This window comes from Cydia fagiglandana, chromosome 21 (assembly GCF_963556715.1).
Source record: "Cydia fagiglandana chromosome 21, ilCydFagi1.1, whole genome shotgun sequence".
NCBI lineage: Eukaryota > Metazoa > Arthropoda > Insecta > Lepidoptera > Tortricidae > Cydia > Cydia fagiglandana.
In genome coordinates this window covers 5,494,084-5,511,687 of record NC_085952.1, presented here as the reverse complement: position 1 = coordinate 5,511,687, position 17,604 = coordinate 5,494,084, and the positions used below count along the sequence as shown (strand labels likewise).

Below are 17,604 nucleotides of genomic sequence, written 5' to 3'. Positions count from 1 at the left end.
GTGTAGAGCTATATAGATGATACTTACAGCTTTAGATGGTATATTAGCATTTAAAGTCAATATTTGTAACACTCAAGAAGGTAATTGCACATTTTTTCCTTAGCCCTGCCTGCTTTGGTAGCAGATGTTTCCATTTTGTATTATTATTTGTAAGCTTGCACTGTGACAGCTTGAAGTGAAATGTAATGGCGGATAAATAAAAGCAAATAATTATTTTAGTTCACCGATGCCGGTGTTATCTGCGGATTTATGATGGCGAAATTAATTACACTGTCAATAACTATATGTATTACTAACAAAATTTTAAAGGGCCTCTGATCCTTTGCATATTTATCTGAATATAATATTTTTTAAATTGTGGTCCACCGTATTTAATTTTCGCAAAATTACACAATATACGTGAAGTCCGGTTTTAAATACAACAATACTAACATTATGTCTATATTGAGTAAAAGTATCGATTTTTATTAAGTATTTACGTTCTAATTAACAGTTTTTGTTTTGCTTATTGATTCATCGGTCATATTAACATGGCGCTATAGGCTTAGGTTGTAAGTAAGACTCTAATAACACTATAAGATGTACTAAGGTATTGAATAACGCCCGTCTGCGACTACATGATCTATAAAAGTGACTCATAACTTCTCTTTTCGACTGTAAGTGAGACAAGAGAGTTAAGAAGCGATTGCGAGTAACGGAGCTATAAAAGAGTTATTATCGCCTGTTTAGAACCTTAAGTGAAAATTGCAGCTGCTTATTACTCATATAGATGTTAAGGTGGTAGAATTCACTTTGAGCTATAACACTAGCTGCTTAAGATCCATTATAGCGGCCAAAACGGCTACTGTGGATCTTAAAGCTATACATGGACCTCTTAAAGACCTTGATTTCACCAGAGCCTGTAAGCTTAGAGTATATAGCTATTCTACAGCCGTTATATGTCTTTAGGTGATAAAATAAGTGCTAAGTGTCGCCTAATTGTTTGTTGGGTTGCTCTCCTGCCTAAAAACCTAGCAAATAAGCCGCTCCTAACGCAAGACCATCATCCTCGCTTTTATACTAATATGTAGATCATTTATCTTGGTCATAGTTTTCATAAACTATGGCATCTCGGTCAGTAGGTGTGATATATTTAGACGAATCATTAAATTTGGACGATTTGGTGATGTATTTTTACATCAGTTTAGTATAAAAATAAAGTATTAGAAAGTAATAAATGATTAAAGAACTATATCCAATGTCTGTCTTACATTTATATGTGCTCCATAAATATTAATCATAATAAACATAATTAAGTGTAGGTACTCGGTCTTTCTTTCACCATTATAACAGGTCCATAGGGCTGCGTCTTCACTAGGAGCGAGCAAGTCTTCATGGTTGCCAACTTTCTCTTAGGGCTGTCGACTAATACTTTAAGCGACTCGAATCTTGCCATACGATTAAATAAATAAGTGTAAAAATAGAGAAAAGCCATATAAGCAGAAAATTTGCCGCCCCGGTAATACACCGGCCATTGCTCTCCTGCCTAAACACCCGGCAAAATGGCCGCTCCTAACGCAAGACCATCATCCTCGCTTTTATCCTAATATGTAGATCATTATTTATCTTGGTCATACTGCCGTATTCGAACTTCAAGATATTCACAAGAGACGACACGTACTAGATCCATTCTAGATACGTTTAGACATCAACTAGTTCTCTTTTGCAGTGCAATTCGGGCAACCAATGTCACTTTTACGTTAGATAGAGTAAGATATCTATTAGATGTGAATTGGATCTCTAAGTCATATCCTGTGGAAATCGTTCAAGAGTATCTCCAGAATCGCGCAAATGTCAAATTTGGCAGGTTAGATCTTAAACATATCGTTATCGTATCTTGATGATGTCTAAAAGATGTCTAATTAGATAGATCTCTAATTCAAAATCCGAATCGGGCCCATAGTTTTCATAGACTAGGGCATCTAGGTCAATAGGTGTGAAATATTTAAACGAATCATTAAATTTGGACGATTTCGTGATGTAAGTATTTACATCAGTTTAGTGTAAAAAATCTAGGAAAGCCATATAAGCAGAAAATTTGCCGCCCCGGTAATACACCGGCCATTGCTCTCCTGCCTAAACACCCGGCAAATAGGCCGCTCCTAAACGCGAGACGCTTGACCCTCGCTTACTCACCTTTCCTTTTTATTTGACTGAGCAAGGAACAAATCTTAGCGCAAAAAGGATAATAAAATAATCGTTAGATTCGTTTAGACGAGTCTAATTTCACGGATTGGTGCGCAAAGGGTCGGCTATCCCTGTCTCCCTCTGGCCTTACTAGACGTGTGTTGTCTCGCTCTGTCGACCAATCGTCGGGCAAGCAGATTCGTGTTCTTATTTTGAGTGTTTGCGGGTGAGGTTTTAAGGTGCAGGGGCGATTTTCCGTTGCATATTATACGAGTAGTGATGGGATGTTTTACCCCTTACATAAAACTTTACGGACTTGATTTAGTTAAATTATGTTTCTTATAAATACATAAGTCAAATTGACTTGATTAGTTGTCAAGCGGACCCCAGGCTCCCATGAGCCATGGCAAAATGCGGGGATAACGCGAGGAAGAAGAAGATATATTATAAGTCAAATTGACAGATAAATACACACGATTCATAGCTAATTTAGGCCAGTAGCGCACTTATGAATAACGCTATTAGGGAATAAATCTGCCTAAACTGAAAATCATTATTAAATTCCAAAAAAAGTAAGACAATGTTGCCACTTTTGAGTAGCGCGTCTTGTAGGTATTTTACATAAAAATGAAAGTACTTTTTTAAGTCGTAGGAGTAAAATTACCAATAAATAAATTATCTTAGCGTGTTGATTTATAAAAAGGAATTTACTATTTTACAAACAAATTATTGCAGTGGCAACATAGTCTTACTTTTTTGGAATTTAATTACGATTTTCTGTTTAATAAATCACCATGTGTGCATGTGCAAGTAAAAATTAATCAACAAAAATATAAAAAATTGGCGAATGCCGTTTTGTAACCATAAATATTTTCAAACTATTGCAAATATGTAGTTTGACACACAAATTAATTTTTACTCAATCAACTCACGGCATTACATTTTTATGACTCTACACAGTCAGATGAAAGTTTTAATGTCTGTGTATTTATAAAAACGTACCTAATAAGCACGCATTTCAAATATTTATTTAAGTACATTAGAAACTAAATTCAGATATCTCGTTCTGACCTTGCTTTTGCAATAAATACAAATAAATGGAAATATTAAAGGCACATCACTAGAAGGTGCAGGGGCGATATTCCATTGCATATTATAGGAGGCCGATGGAGCCCAAATTGTGTTCGCCTGTGTAAATATTTAGTTCGGGTTTTATTATGGAGTTTGTTTGAAGTATGTAAGTCAGCTACAAGTTATAAAAGGGGCGCGTAGGAAATAAAAAATCTTGTAGGTAAAGTTGAAGAAATATAAAGTGACCCGATCTTGTTTAAACTTGTTCGAGAGATCGGCTTATTTTATATTTCGTCAACCTTAATAAGAAGGTACATAACGTTTTTCTGCGTGCCATTCATTTATTACGTAAGACGATTTAGGGGGAGGGGGTTCGATCATGTCTTATTTTTTCTTACAAGAGGTGGCTCTCCCATTTTGATAGTCCTTACGTAAGATCATAAAATTCGCGAATTTAAGATTACACTTTGAAAACCCATTGTTCCTGAAATGTTTCAGTGGCAGATCCACTTTCTGAGTGGGTATTACGCCCCTGAACAGATCAAAATTAACGATGAGAAAAACTTTAAATTAAAACCAAAATTGATTATTACCAAAAAATAAAAATTACTTTAGATTCTTACGTAATAAATATTAAACACGGGAGGGGGTCGGCTATTTTCTTATTTTTTAGAATAGAATAGAATAGATTTATTCGTAAACACAAACAATCGGTACAATACATTATATGCAAGAAAACACAAAATAAGATTAAAGTGCCACGAAATGGCCCCATCTCAGCATGTTGCTGGTGGCTTCCAGCGCTGATCTTCCGATGAGACCATCAAGTGAGAAGAATCACGGGAGGTAACATACAAGAAGAAAAAAAAGACATAGAAATAACATACAGTAAACAAATAGTTAAATAAAAAAAAAGTTACACAGCATGAAGTTACAACATAACGACTATTTACAACTAAGATTATTTAATACATAAACAAGCATCGTGCTCACAATCACTGTATCGATCCGGTCCGACCATACCTTGGCTGAGCATTACAGCTGCATATACTACTAGCGCCAACGGTGGCTACAGTATTAACTAAAAAGCAATGTCAGACTAAACCAATATCGAACGTTTTTTCTTGCATAGGGGTAGGAGGGGGTCAAAAACTGGCAAAAATCGTCTTACGTAATAAATGAATGGCGCCTGAGTTTGAGTGCCTTGACTTTTAAAATTTAAGTGAGTGTGTCTGTGTGAGGGATATAGATTGTAGAGCTCTCTTATTTCCTGAAACTTCACTAGGTACATATTTTTCAGGAATCAATGTACACAGTATTTACCTACCTGCGTATCTGACCGCATTGCATATGCTTCGCCAGTCAATATTTAACCCCCTACACCTTATTTTTTTACATTTATATTTTATTAATAACACTGCATCTCCTTAAAAGTACCTAGTTACGTACCCATGAGTTAACTTTTGAAGTAATCATGAAAGATGTTTTTTGGTGTCCAATTCCCGAGAATAACACTCATGATGATGATGATGTTTTGGGTAGTTCTTTTTAAATCTATGCTAATGCTAAAAAACTAAACAGGTATAGCTAGACTTGCCATGTCGTATGTAGGTACATAGCGGATGGTGCTGGGCCTAACATACGGCGTTGCATGAACAAGAGATTTCCTTTGGCAAGATTGGTCCTTAGGTTAGGACCCGAGGATGGATTCAAGAAGTGGAGCCACCGAGATTTTTGATGTAAATTTTTAGGGGGGGGGACTCTCAACTTGATCTTGATACCTTGGTATCGTTTTATAGATCGGGGGTGCCGAATTCATTTCTGATATCATAATGACACCATTCTGAAGTAAAAACACATAAAATATGAAAAAAATACTTTTTTTTAATTCCTCTTCACGCTTAGCTGCTGAATCAATTTAGTTAAAATTTGGTACAGAGATAGTTTTAGTCCCAGGGAATAACATAGCAAACTTTTAATCTCAAAAATCATCCATTAAGGGTGTGAAAAGGGAGGAGCAAATTTGTATGGGGATTCAATAACCGCTGAACCGATTTAGATAAAATTTGATATAGAGATAGTTTGAGTCCCGGGGAAGAACATAGGATAGTTTTTATTCCAAAAAAATACCTTAAAAATGAAAGGTAAGGTGTAGGATTGTATGGGAAATCAATAAACGCTGAACTGATTTCGATGAAATCATGTCTACGTCTTTGATTTAGTTGAAAATGATACTAAACTTGACTTAGAACCTAAACTTAAAGAATTATTAACCTCAGACGTCGCAGACGCTTAAACCCCCCCCCCCCCCACCTGCATCAAAAATCTCGGTGGCTCCACTTCTTAAATCCATCCTTGGGTCCTACGGACCAATCCTGCCAAAGGGAATCTCTTGTTCATGCAACGCCGTGGTTGACCTTTTTATGCTCTGAGCACACTCAACTAACATAATAGTTATAGGTTATAGGTACCGTCGCCATCGGATATATCGGAGCGGCCAAGGTGCTCTCAAATATCTGAACACGCCTCTATTGTCAAGGCGTTAGACTGCGTGTTCAGATATTTTTGAGCACCTCGGCCGCTCCGATATATCTGATGGTGACTGTACCTATACAAGTGATCTACAGTCAAATAGCGGAACCAATATAATTCGCAAATAAACAGATAAGCGATCTCTTCACATGGTTGGCCTAATACGCTGCATCCCCTTCGTTTCCCTGCCGAACGACAGAGATGCAACATTACGGCCGAGTAGCCATAGCCATTGGGTAGATCAAAGGATTTGGCAGAACTTTATCAAATTGGATCTAAAGCTTGGACGCTTCGCAATAACTGCTTTACGGGATTTACGGAAGTCGTAAAAACAATATAGGTCCCTACGTACTTACGTAGACATACATAGGGTCATTGCGCTAGTTTTCATCCGGCTCTAGTTTTCGTCCACTTGACGGAATTTGAATATAAAACATTGCTGCACAAATTTGGACTTGTTGCGATCCTTAATATCGAAACAATATATTTATTTATATGAAAATGATATTTCACAAGTACTTACCTAGCAAATTAATAATGAAATATATTATTTGCTAATCCGTCAAGTGGACGAAAACTAGAGCATGGACGAAAACTAGCGCAATGACTTTACCTACTTCGAGCTTGAAAAATCGATAGAAATTGACACATAAATATTAGGTAGTTAAAAATTTTGGGGAGAGTCGGCTATTTTCGTATCGTCGGTTAAATCGCGTCGCTTTACACAAAATAGCGACAACTCTTTAAATTTAAGTCGGTTAGAATTAGTAATGTATTATTTAGTTAGTTGTTTTTTCAGTTTACTTATAATCATTATTTTACAGTTAAATTATAATTGGGTTTTTATTTTATAGGTAAGTTTCTTTCATTTTAGTATTAATTTTATTTTTATTTAATAGCATTTTTACAACTTTATAGCAAAACACTAAAACTTATAAATAAAAAATTTGCCCTAAAAAATATAGGCCAGCCCTCTGGTCACCGGAGGCCTCTATGAGGCGCTTTGATAACTCCCCATAGAGGCGACGCGCGCTTGGTCCCCACGGCCCCAAGGTTTCCACACCAAACGCCGCAAATATGTAGCTACTACCTAGTGTTACATATTTGCGGCGTTTGAGGCTTTCGGCCGAGGATGCGGCCGCACCACCGCCAACTTTGGTGCCTGGAATATGGGACGGCGCCAGGGTATCTACGCACGTAGCGTCCCAGACAAGTGGCCGTCCCATACTCCAAGGCACCAGCGTCATTCCGTCAGGCCTCTTGCCATCGACCCTGGCCAGACCGTTGGGCTCGAGGACCGCCGGTACCTTGGCACTGACAAGGGCCCTTCGGATGACGTTGAGGTTGAGGCTGGCGTGGCGGGGGATCCTTCCAGCGCTACGGCTGCATGAGAGGCCGTGGTGGCCCAGATTATCCACCATAATTCCGCATTGGCACCGCGGTGGGGTATGTTTGTTGATGCCCCTATTCTTAAACATGTGGCCAAACGGAATGTAGTATTATCCAGCAATGTGCCCACAGTTGTGGATGGTAGTGTCTGTAACCACAGACCCTTTTATTTTGTTTGTAGTTTTAGTTTATTTTAATAAGTTATTTTATATTCAATATGTTACACATAGATAGTTTCTTTGAAATAACAGTTAAATAAAAGAACGATTCGATTACTACAAGTTAGGAAATATAGTAGAAATCACGTTTATTTTAGGAATTTTGAATAAAATTAAAATACATCTATGTATAGGTTTTTATTTTTTTGTAGTTGTTGTAATTATAGGACTTAAACACCAAATTTAATGTAGTTTTAAAGCAACATGTTGCATATAACAAATTATAGAAAAAACGGTCAAACGAGACTCTGACTTACAAAAAACTTCTGACTTAAAAACAGAAAACTGTGAGATGGTAGGTATTGAAATCTCCATGAATTATTTTGACATCTATTTGATAATATATTTTAAAGATCAAATATAACGTTTAAAAATATGAGCATCAAATCACCAGGAACAGACGCCACCTTTGTACATCTGTTGCGTTGACAGCGTTACTGTTTCCGGTCTGACAGACCGGACAGAGTCTATCGGCTCGATTCGGAAAATGAATTAGATTTCTACTAGACTTCAACAAGTTACGATATGGATAATTTAAAGATATTTGTAAGATAGATATGTCAAATTTGACGTTTCCGCGATTCTGGAGGTCCTCTTGAACGGTCGATATCTAATGTAGATCTAGTTGATCTCTAGATCGTCTCTAGATCTTGTAATTATCTCGAAATCCGAATACAGGCAAGAGTCTATCAGGCCAATAGGCTATTTGACTGTACGTAAAATATATTATTTCACGCCATGCATGAAATAAAGCACCAGATGTTAATTAGAAAAAAAAATATAGCAGTTATTTTTAAACACAAGTTCTATTTAATAAATTGGATAGAAATTTAAAAAATAGGTGAGTTGACCATGACGTCATTGTGTAATGTTACATATAAATTTCATATTAGCAAATCGTTTTGACAGTTCTAAAAAAAAAGCTGATTTGACTAGTAGGAAAGTAGCCTATACCCTATTCGAAGTACACTAACATCAGAATGACATCAATGTTATCGTGCATTTCGCTTGTATATACTTGTCCGTAGGTATATGTATTAGCGCAAGACTCATACATAACTTTTACTTTGCCACAATATTTTGCCTTTCATCACTACTAACTACTACTAAGTACCTACCTACTTAAAATATGACTGTAATTTGAATAAGGCGCAAAGTATTATACATATACTTAAACAATATTATTGTTTTTTGTCTAATTTAATTTAATTGAAATAATGCGACATAAATTAAGGCATCAGCAGGCCTATTATGGATGACTTTATCCACGTGACAAAATATCCATCACTTTTTAAAAGAACGGGATTGAAAGTGACGGATACCTTTTATCATGCTGTCACGTAGACAAGAACAACCATCACATCCGTACAGGTAAACCAAACAGGAGACGCCACTTTGTACATCTGTCCCGTTGACAGCGTTACAGTTTCCGGACTGTCAACTGACCGGCCACTTCTCTTCGACTAATATTTTTATGTCATAATGAAAGAGAAAAGAGAAATAAAGGAAGACCGTCAAAACTAGAATGTACATTAAGAATAATTAACGCCTATAAACGCCTACTTAATAGTAGGTAATAATACAAAAAAACCGTTTTCTTTAAAATATAAACAACATCTCACCTTCTATGTTAATGCATTAGTGTACCAACTTTAACTGTCTTCCGTCGCAAAACCGTGACAACAACCGTAGAACCACTATTTTGTAAGTTCAACTTCAACAGCCAAATCAAAGTAATTAAAATTCTTTAAAATCGGAATGTCTGTCAAAAAAAGTTTATTGTACACGTAATTGGTTCTCCCAGTTCCAGCAGATCAGTTTGACAGGCGTGACAGAAGCAAAACAAGCAAGATTACAGTAATTTCGGATCCGTTAATAATGATCAATTAGGTTATATCACCATCGTTAGTTAGCCGCTTAATCAAGTATTAAATCTAAGTCAGTAGATACTTACCTACAGTCCGACTTAAAAAAAATGCTTGATGTCGCTGCTAAGTATAAGCTTTTTTTAAATCGGAAAATATTTATATTTTAATAATTTATTACATCTATCGGTTACCGACGGTAGTGTACCGCGAATCGAGGTTATATTGCACAAAGTTTGTACGTGCGTAAACCAATTAATTTTAAACAATATTTATTACATTGAAATGTAACGTTTTTGTAATATAGAAATACAAGAATTTGGAGATAACATTGTTCCATTCTTTCATTACCAAAGACACGTTATCTATGTGTACAGACATTATTTTTGTCATATTTTGACGCATTCATAAATGAGTCACCCCGTTCCTCAAGTTTTTAGCAAGTTTGTAAAGTATTATATACCGGTATGTTATAATTTAATCGATCAATCCCGTTTCTAAAAACTCAATTCGAAGGATCCGCCGCCGCGGCGTTAAAATACATTTTCCACCCTAAAAAAACGATATGTTCAAGATACCTATAGCATTATCTACATGACATTTTCATAATACCTATAGTAATTCCAGTATGTAGCCTTATTTACCCATTTTGTAATAATTAGTTAATAATTCATTCATAAATAAGGAAGGTTTTTTCATCTACACTCGTAACATATAGTTAGTCAAAATCATTAACAAGACAGCTGTTAACACATAATTTAGTATTTAAATTAAGTTGTTAAAATTACCGGTAGTTGAATCAACAATACCTATTAGTTATTACTCCGCTTTGTAAAATAGATTGAGTACGTGACGCCGTTTAAACTGTTTATTAACAAAAAATACAATACACTCCTCAAATAAACATCCTAAATGATATTGAGCTTTAACGGCATATCAATAAGTGATAAAATATACCGATTTCAAGTTTTTCACACGCACGATTCAAGTGGTGTCGTGTCAAAGTTGATGTCTCAATTACGAACGCGAGCGTGCAAGCGTGTAGAGTAGGTATACAATGTAAACTATTTTTGGGTTTATTTTTTGCGGTTATTTTGTACCAAAACTTTTTTTCGCCGAAGTACTTTAGAAATATTCAATCTGATTTGGAGTCGTACCTATAGTGCGATATACAGGGTTGGGCAGATTAAGTGTCCTTGTTTTGTACTGCCATTTTACTTAAATATAGCGCAACTTTTTTTAACTATTTTATTTTTTATTAATCGAGAATTTATGCGTCTTTATATGATTTCTAGACGTCAGCTTGATATCTATTGTTTTTATATTGTTATCAACATGCACGCGGAATGCCAGTTCGTTGTAAATTTATACAAGCAAAAATTCCGAACGTGCAAGATATTATTTTTTCCGACGAAAAGATGTTTCAATTGCAAGATAGCCACAATCAACAAAATTATCGCGTTTACGGTGCTTCATTAAGGGATATTCCAGTAGACAAATTAGCCGTACAGCGGTTTCAAAGCGTTCGTCGGCTGTCATGGTATGGCGTGCCATATCACCTAGGGGCAAACTACCACTGCTGTTCATTGACCGGGGAGTAAAAATTAACTACGACTATTATATTCAGAACGTGTTGCAGGGTCATATGCTAGAAAATATCCGAAAGTTGTTTGGGGATGACTTTTATTGCTTTCAACAAGACAGTGCCCCGTCTCACAAAATTAAACGTACACAAGATTGGTGTCGAACAAATTTGACAGATTTTATACCGTGGCAAGAATGGCTTGCATCTTCACCAGACTTGAATCCGTTGGACTTTTCTATATGGGGATACATGCTCAGCAGGATTGGCAGCACACAGGGAATGAATTTAAATTCATTCAATCATCGGTTAGTCAAGATATGTGACGATATACCAGATGAGGTAGTGCGTGCCGCGTGCAACTCATTCTATGGTAGAATGCGTAAAGTTATACAGGTTAAAGGAGAGCGATTTGAGCTTATGAATTAATTTTGTAAATATAGAGTATGCTTAAAATAAAAACAAGTTTAATGTTCAGATTTGAAGCTTTGTTTTAATTTTATGGTTATTTAAAACTAGGACACTTAATCTGCCCAACCCTGTAAAATAGTAGAAATTAAATAAAATGGAACTAACAAATTTACATACTAAATTGTTGCCATGTTTAAACATTTCACGTCAAAGATGTGACAGTTACGTTGGAAGTGGCGCCCTCAATAATTTTCTAGTACCTATCTCGTGTCGGACTATAAGTATCACCCTTGCAAAAGAATCTTAGACAGTTGTCTTCTGCGTCGAAATAAACTGATGGTACTTACCTACCAAATGACATATTAGTATATTTAAGATTTAGTTTAGTTTGTTGACATTTGTGGTTTGCATTTATTTTAATTAGCCTTACAAACAAAAATTTTCAATTATGTAATAAATAATATTTTTAAGTACATAATATATGATTATATTGAACAGTCAACGGTAAAAATATGGGTGTACAAATCATTTCAAAAACATGTCCCATAACTCTTATGTCAGTGAATTAAGAACTATGGGACATATTTTTGAGTAAGTTGTCTACACCCATATTTTTACCGTTGACTGAACATCATATAAAGAAGCTAAAACAGATTTTAATGGTACACTTTTTCGAATATATTTAATATCTAAAATCAAAAAATCTTTATAGCGTCAGATGAAAAATAAGGCAGTAGGTATGTTTATCGGGCTTATATAACTACTTACATAGCTGCCGGCTTATGTATCTTAGATTTTTCAAAAGCAAACGGAACCCGAAATAACTTTATTATATAATTTATTTATTTAATTGTATGACATAGTACCTATTTACATAAACCTTTTAAAACAATATGTAGCGAAATAAAATAATTGTAATAAATTCACGTTCGTCCCGAATTATTTATGTAATTATAATATATTTTAATATTATTACCATTAATAACACCAAAACACTGCTCTTATTAAAACTAAGTAAATAAATAAAAAACTAAAATGATTTAACAATATATTGATGTAGGTAAATAAGATTGTAAAAACACATGTACGAAAGTAATCTGCTCTTCCTTATCTGTATAATATACTGCTACTCGTAATAACAAAAACTTTTTACCGTAGGTACAATAAATATGATCCAATAAGAATCCAACTAACTTCGCTAACCGCGCGGCACCCCACCGAATGCTTGTAAAAACCACCCTTATTGGAATCCACTTCATTTTTATTTAAGTACTGTCAAGTGGGTACACAACACACAGTGGGGGCACAAATCATCTCAAAATTATTTCCTGCTCTATATGTCAGCGAATTAAGAACTATGGGACATATTTTTCAGTAAGTTATCTATTCCTACCCATATTTTTACACTTGACTGTACCTACTACCTTTCCCTTTTCAGTTTTCTTTTTCCGTAGTATTTCTGCCTATTGTTATAATTTTCTTCTAAATTTTCATTGTAATTTTACATGTAAAATGTATTGTTATTGAAGCAATAAAGAGTATTTACTTACCTGCTTAAAATTTAAATGTTTTCATTTCTCATGTTCTGAAAGGGTCATTTTTGTTCTACAAAGTGGGCGGAAAGTGATACGTTTCACTAGAGCATTTTACTTTCCAAGTAAGTTTTTAAGTTGTTTCTATGATAAGCAATTCAAAGTTTTTAAATGGATATGTTGTACCTGTAATTTCTATTTTGATATTGAAGTCCCCATTCCGTAAATAACGATATTTTTACCTAAATTGTTAATTAAAAGTACCCTCAAGAAATTCTATGAACGTGTATAGAAATACCTATACCAATAGAAATAACTATTGCATGTCGAAGAAAGAAAAGAAACAATGAAGTCTGTAGAAGAAAAACTCACCTGAATCACTGTCATCTCTATCATAATGCGGCCTCCAATACTGCTCGTCGTATCTCAACGGCACCTCCGACCTTCCAGTAAACTTATTAGGGTCTAGAATATTTTCTACTGAAAATGCTATCGCCGACCTCTCCGGCGGCCTCGTGAGGCCTAGCCTCCTCGTTAAATCTACGGGCGCGGCCTCTTCAACGCCCACTACATCTACTTCGGCCCCCGCTTCGGCCTCTGCCTCATCCTCTCGCCTTTCTTCTGACCCTCGCGCCATCGCAAGCATCGTCATAGCAAGGCCTATGTGTAAACTCTGTACATCTGTCTGGATATAATTCTCGTGCTCAGTCAGTTTGAAAAAAAATAGTTTATAAAGCACTATCACATGACACTTAAGAAAAAAGTTTATATTGTTAAGCGTATGGACACTGTAATCCAGTCCGTCTATCGGGAGCGTTCGGTACCAACTGAAACGGGAGTCGCGCGAGGCGGGGACTTCGGTGGGCTAGGAGGGGGCTGAGCTACGATTGGCGGCAGGCCCCGAGGCGTGCCAGGGGTGGGGAGACGTAATCGAGCAATAAGGTTTAAACAATTTCGTTTAATACGCTGAATTATGTAAGAGAGCGGCGGCAAGTAATCGGGCGCGAGCGATAAGGCCATTTGCGAGACTTCGTTACGTATTAATGGGCCAGGAAATTGACTTATGAATATTAGAGGCGGTGGTTGGAGTCCGCGGCCGCAGTGTTTGTAATGGCCGACACCGTTAAACTGTTTGACAACACGCGTCGTAAATGCTAAAACAATACTGGCTATTAGGCTTGATTTTTAGACGCCAGATTCCAGAGATTCTAGAACTACTTCTCAGATATAGGTCATGGTCATCTGTCATGACATGAGGCCACATTTGTAGGATAAGGATCTAACGATAGAGATAAAATCATTAGCTCTCTTAGTACATATTTAGCTGAGAAAATAAGATTATTTTGACAGTTTGTTTTGATACGAATATCTAATGATGGAATTTGAGCACTATAAGTACCTACTCGTATTTATACGGGTAATTACAGTCGTATTAATGTAGCAAATTAGTTTTTAAGTAAGTGTTAGGAACTATGACACAGATATTTGAAATTTATTTGTTACTTACCACCTAATTTCTGCCCGCGATTTCGTCTGCGTAGACTAGGTATGGTTTCCATGATAAAAAACATTACAAACAATCCTACTCCTAATGGCCAGTTTGCGCGGAAACACACTTTGTGAATGGAATGACCGCCACCGTTAATCTGTTTGACAACACGCATCGGGAATGCTGAAACAATAGGTACTAACAATTAGGCACCGGAAAACCACGCAACTATATAGACCAGTAACTCTACCATGAGTTCCGTAAATGACATTCGATAGTGAGAACGTTAAAGAACGAACGTTAAGGAAAACTATGGTCCACGAGTTCAATATGCAAAATCTTTAATAACTAAGTATTATACTCTTAATAAAACCAAATTATTAAGAAACTATAATATTAAAAACATATTATTGATGTAAGAAAATTATAAAGAATAATAATATAGGTATTATGTAGGTACGAAAGCTGCTTGCTCTGCCCTATCTGTATTTACTCATAATAACTCAATATCAATACGTACCAAAAAAAAATTTTTTTAATTTTTTCCTTTAATCATACAAATTTTTAGTCTTAGGTGTGCGACATAAAAATGATACTTTGAGTCCTCGTGATTCTGCGTCGAAATAACCCAAGAGATGTTAGGTTTTCGAAATAAAATATGGTTGTCGATAATTGTGTCGCTTAACTTCAAACTCGGGTAAATCCATTGGACCCTCTCAGCAAATATCTACCCTATTACGTTTTCTTAATACCAAAATCGCATAATCTGACAGATGGATTTACCCGACTTTGAAGTTAAGCGACTCAATTTTGCGTGATGACGTCATAAGAAAACAGTACCATTACATTACGTAACGTTACCATGGAGATCTGTCCACAACGTTACCATGGAGATCCGTATAAACGTGACACTTTTTCGTGCATGCTACCGGTGTTCATCGATTTATAAGACGTTATCACGTCAAAAGTAATGGTACCTACACTTTTTTCTGAAACCCCCAATTTGATGGCCAGCGACATCGGTCTTGTCCCGGTCCAAAGTCGAGCTTACTCAGTCCATTTACATTAAAACTACCAATAAATTTCTTATTTCTGTCTCAATATCCAAGCTGATCGTCGTCATTTAGTAACACCAATGCTATTAACTGCACACAAAAGGACGTAACCGTCGGGGCTATTCATACAGTTTCTGTCCTTTTAGAGAGCACGATGACACGCACGATTTCTGCTCCGATACGCCCTTCCGATAAGAAAAAGCGATTTACAGGGTGCTTGGAGATCGAATATGAGAGAAAATATTTTTTTTTTAAGTTCGATTAGGTATTATAAATAAAACTTTAATAAAGAATAATCATAATAATACAAATTACATACAACTAAGGCTTACAAATAAAAATTTATATAAACTGTACATTTAAAAATATAAACCGCGCCCTGCCGATTATATATTTTTCGAAATTAAAGAGTGGCAACACTGTAGTGTCGTCCCTTTCAAATCAATTTATGTAAGAGAACGGGACGACACTAGGTACAGTGTTTCCACTTTTTAATTTCTTCTCTTTTTTGCCAGGCTGTATTACCACGAAAAATTAGATATTAGAAAGATTATAATTTATATTTATTGGTCTTTAGGTACTTGTATAATTTATATATTTATTTGACGCGTAACTTTTGGTAAAAAAATACCTAATAGCATAAACATATTTTTTCAGATTGATCATTATTAGATTTCTTGATTATTACTATTTTTTTACTTATATTTTGGAAATATTTTTGTAAGCGTCTCGATATTTTCTTAAAGTGTATTTTGGGTAATTTAGAAAATTGGCAATCACGTAAAACATTCAAAAACCACTCATAGGAGTCACAGGTATTACGTTGTAATTATAGGACTCCTTTATCGGAATTACCCGAACACACATGCAATAGCTCTGAAAACAATTAAAATGCGACCATAATAAGCCAACGTAACCAAATCAGGCTGTATAGGAATGGAAGTTCATATAAAAAGAGCGGGATTCCTTCGCGTACCTTGCCCCGCTGGGAGCGCTATCACCGGACGTCCATTAACCATTATCTGGCGCCAGAACTTCTGGACTTGAGCACTATTACTGCAGTGGCAGGGCGTAGGTACATAGAACTCGATCCCTACCGGCTTGACTACCACCGGCTTTCACCATATAATTCATTGGTATTCATTATGGTGGCGCCGCTGCAGAGTAGCACACTAATATCGAGACAGATGAGCAACATATTTTAGAAAAAATAATGATTAAGCAAGTCAAAATAAAGACACGGCTTAGATACCTAAGCGGCTCTGATCATATATAAATAAATAAAATAAAATAAAATAATTTTACCCATTTTAAGTTACTTTTCGCGGATAAACAAAGTAAATACTTAATATTTTGGTACCTTTAATAGGAGTTAGGAGATACAGTTCTGCAAGTATGAAATGTTTTATTGGAAATATCTTCCTCTTTAAAAATATGAATTTTCGTTTCTTAAATATGAATACTTTTTGAGATATTGGGGAAATAAAAAATATTTACTGTTTTCTCCCTTTTTTTGCTTATAACTTTTGATATTTCTTGTGTGCTAATACACGCTTCGAATTCATTTTTCTAGACATCATGACGAATCTAATGAGGTATCACACGTATTTTTAGGAGCTTTATCTTTATTTTTCACCGTTTTCAGGATCTCGAACAGACTATTAATATGGATTTCCGCAAAGTAACGGGAAACGCAGCAAGCGTCCTGGGGACGATGCTCCAGGCAACTTTAGGCTTTTAATGTTTGCTTGTGATTATCTTGTAAATTTACTTTTGTATGCTATTAAATTATTAAATACTATGTAACATAGTCGTAAAAAGTAACGTCTGATTGTATTAATTGTAGATCAATTCAATTCAATTCAATACCTTTAATGTCAAGCACATGTCAAATGGACCCGGGTATGTCCTTAAACTGCGTCCAGGGGACCCGGGTATGTCCTTAAACTGCGTCCAGGACCCGGGTATGTCCTTAAACCACGTCCAAGACCACCGATGGACGGGCAGCAGCGTCCATCAAATTCGGTGTACTCGACTGCGATCGCCAACCCGCCTGCCAAGCGTGGCGATTATGGCATTCACCCCCCAAAAAAGGGGGAAGCCTATGTTCAGCAGTGGACATGTCAAAATAAATAATACACAAATAAAATCAATTTATAATGATGACTTTGTTTCGCCCCAGATTGCACCCAAACGGGTATCAGGTAATTGGACATGACATCAAGATACCTATATCTTGTATCAAAGAATCACTCTAAACAGATATTTAGATGACATTAAGTACCTTAACCTTT

At 35.8% G+C, this 17,604-nt stretch overlaps 1 protein-coding gene across 1 annotated transcript in view; it reads right to left on the bottom strand.

Moving 5' to 3' along the window:
- The window catches only part of LOC134675281 (homeobox protein slou), a 41,190-nt gene extending 27,233 nt beyond the window's left edge, over positions 1-13,957 (bottom strand). Inside the window, exon 1 of the mRNA XM_063533503.1 lies at positions 13,139-13,957. Coding sequence (XP_063389573.1) covers positions 13,139-13,418 — 280 coding nt within the window. The 5' untranslated portion in view covers positions 13,419-13,957. The remainder of the gene's footprint in view (positions 1-13,138) is intronic.
- Between the last annotated feature and the right edge of the window lie 3,647 nt (positions 13,958-17,604).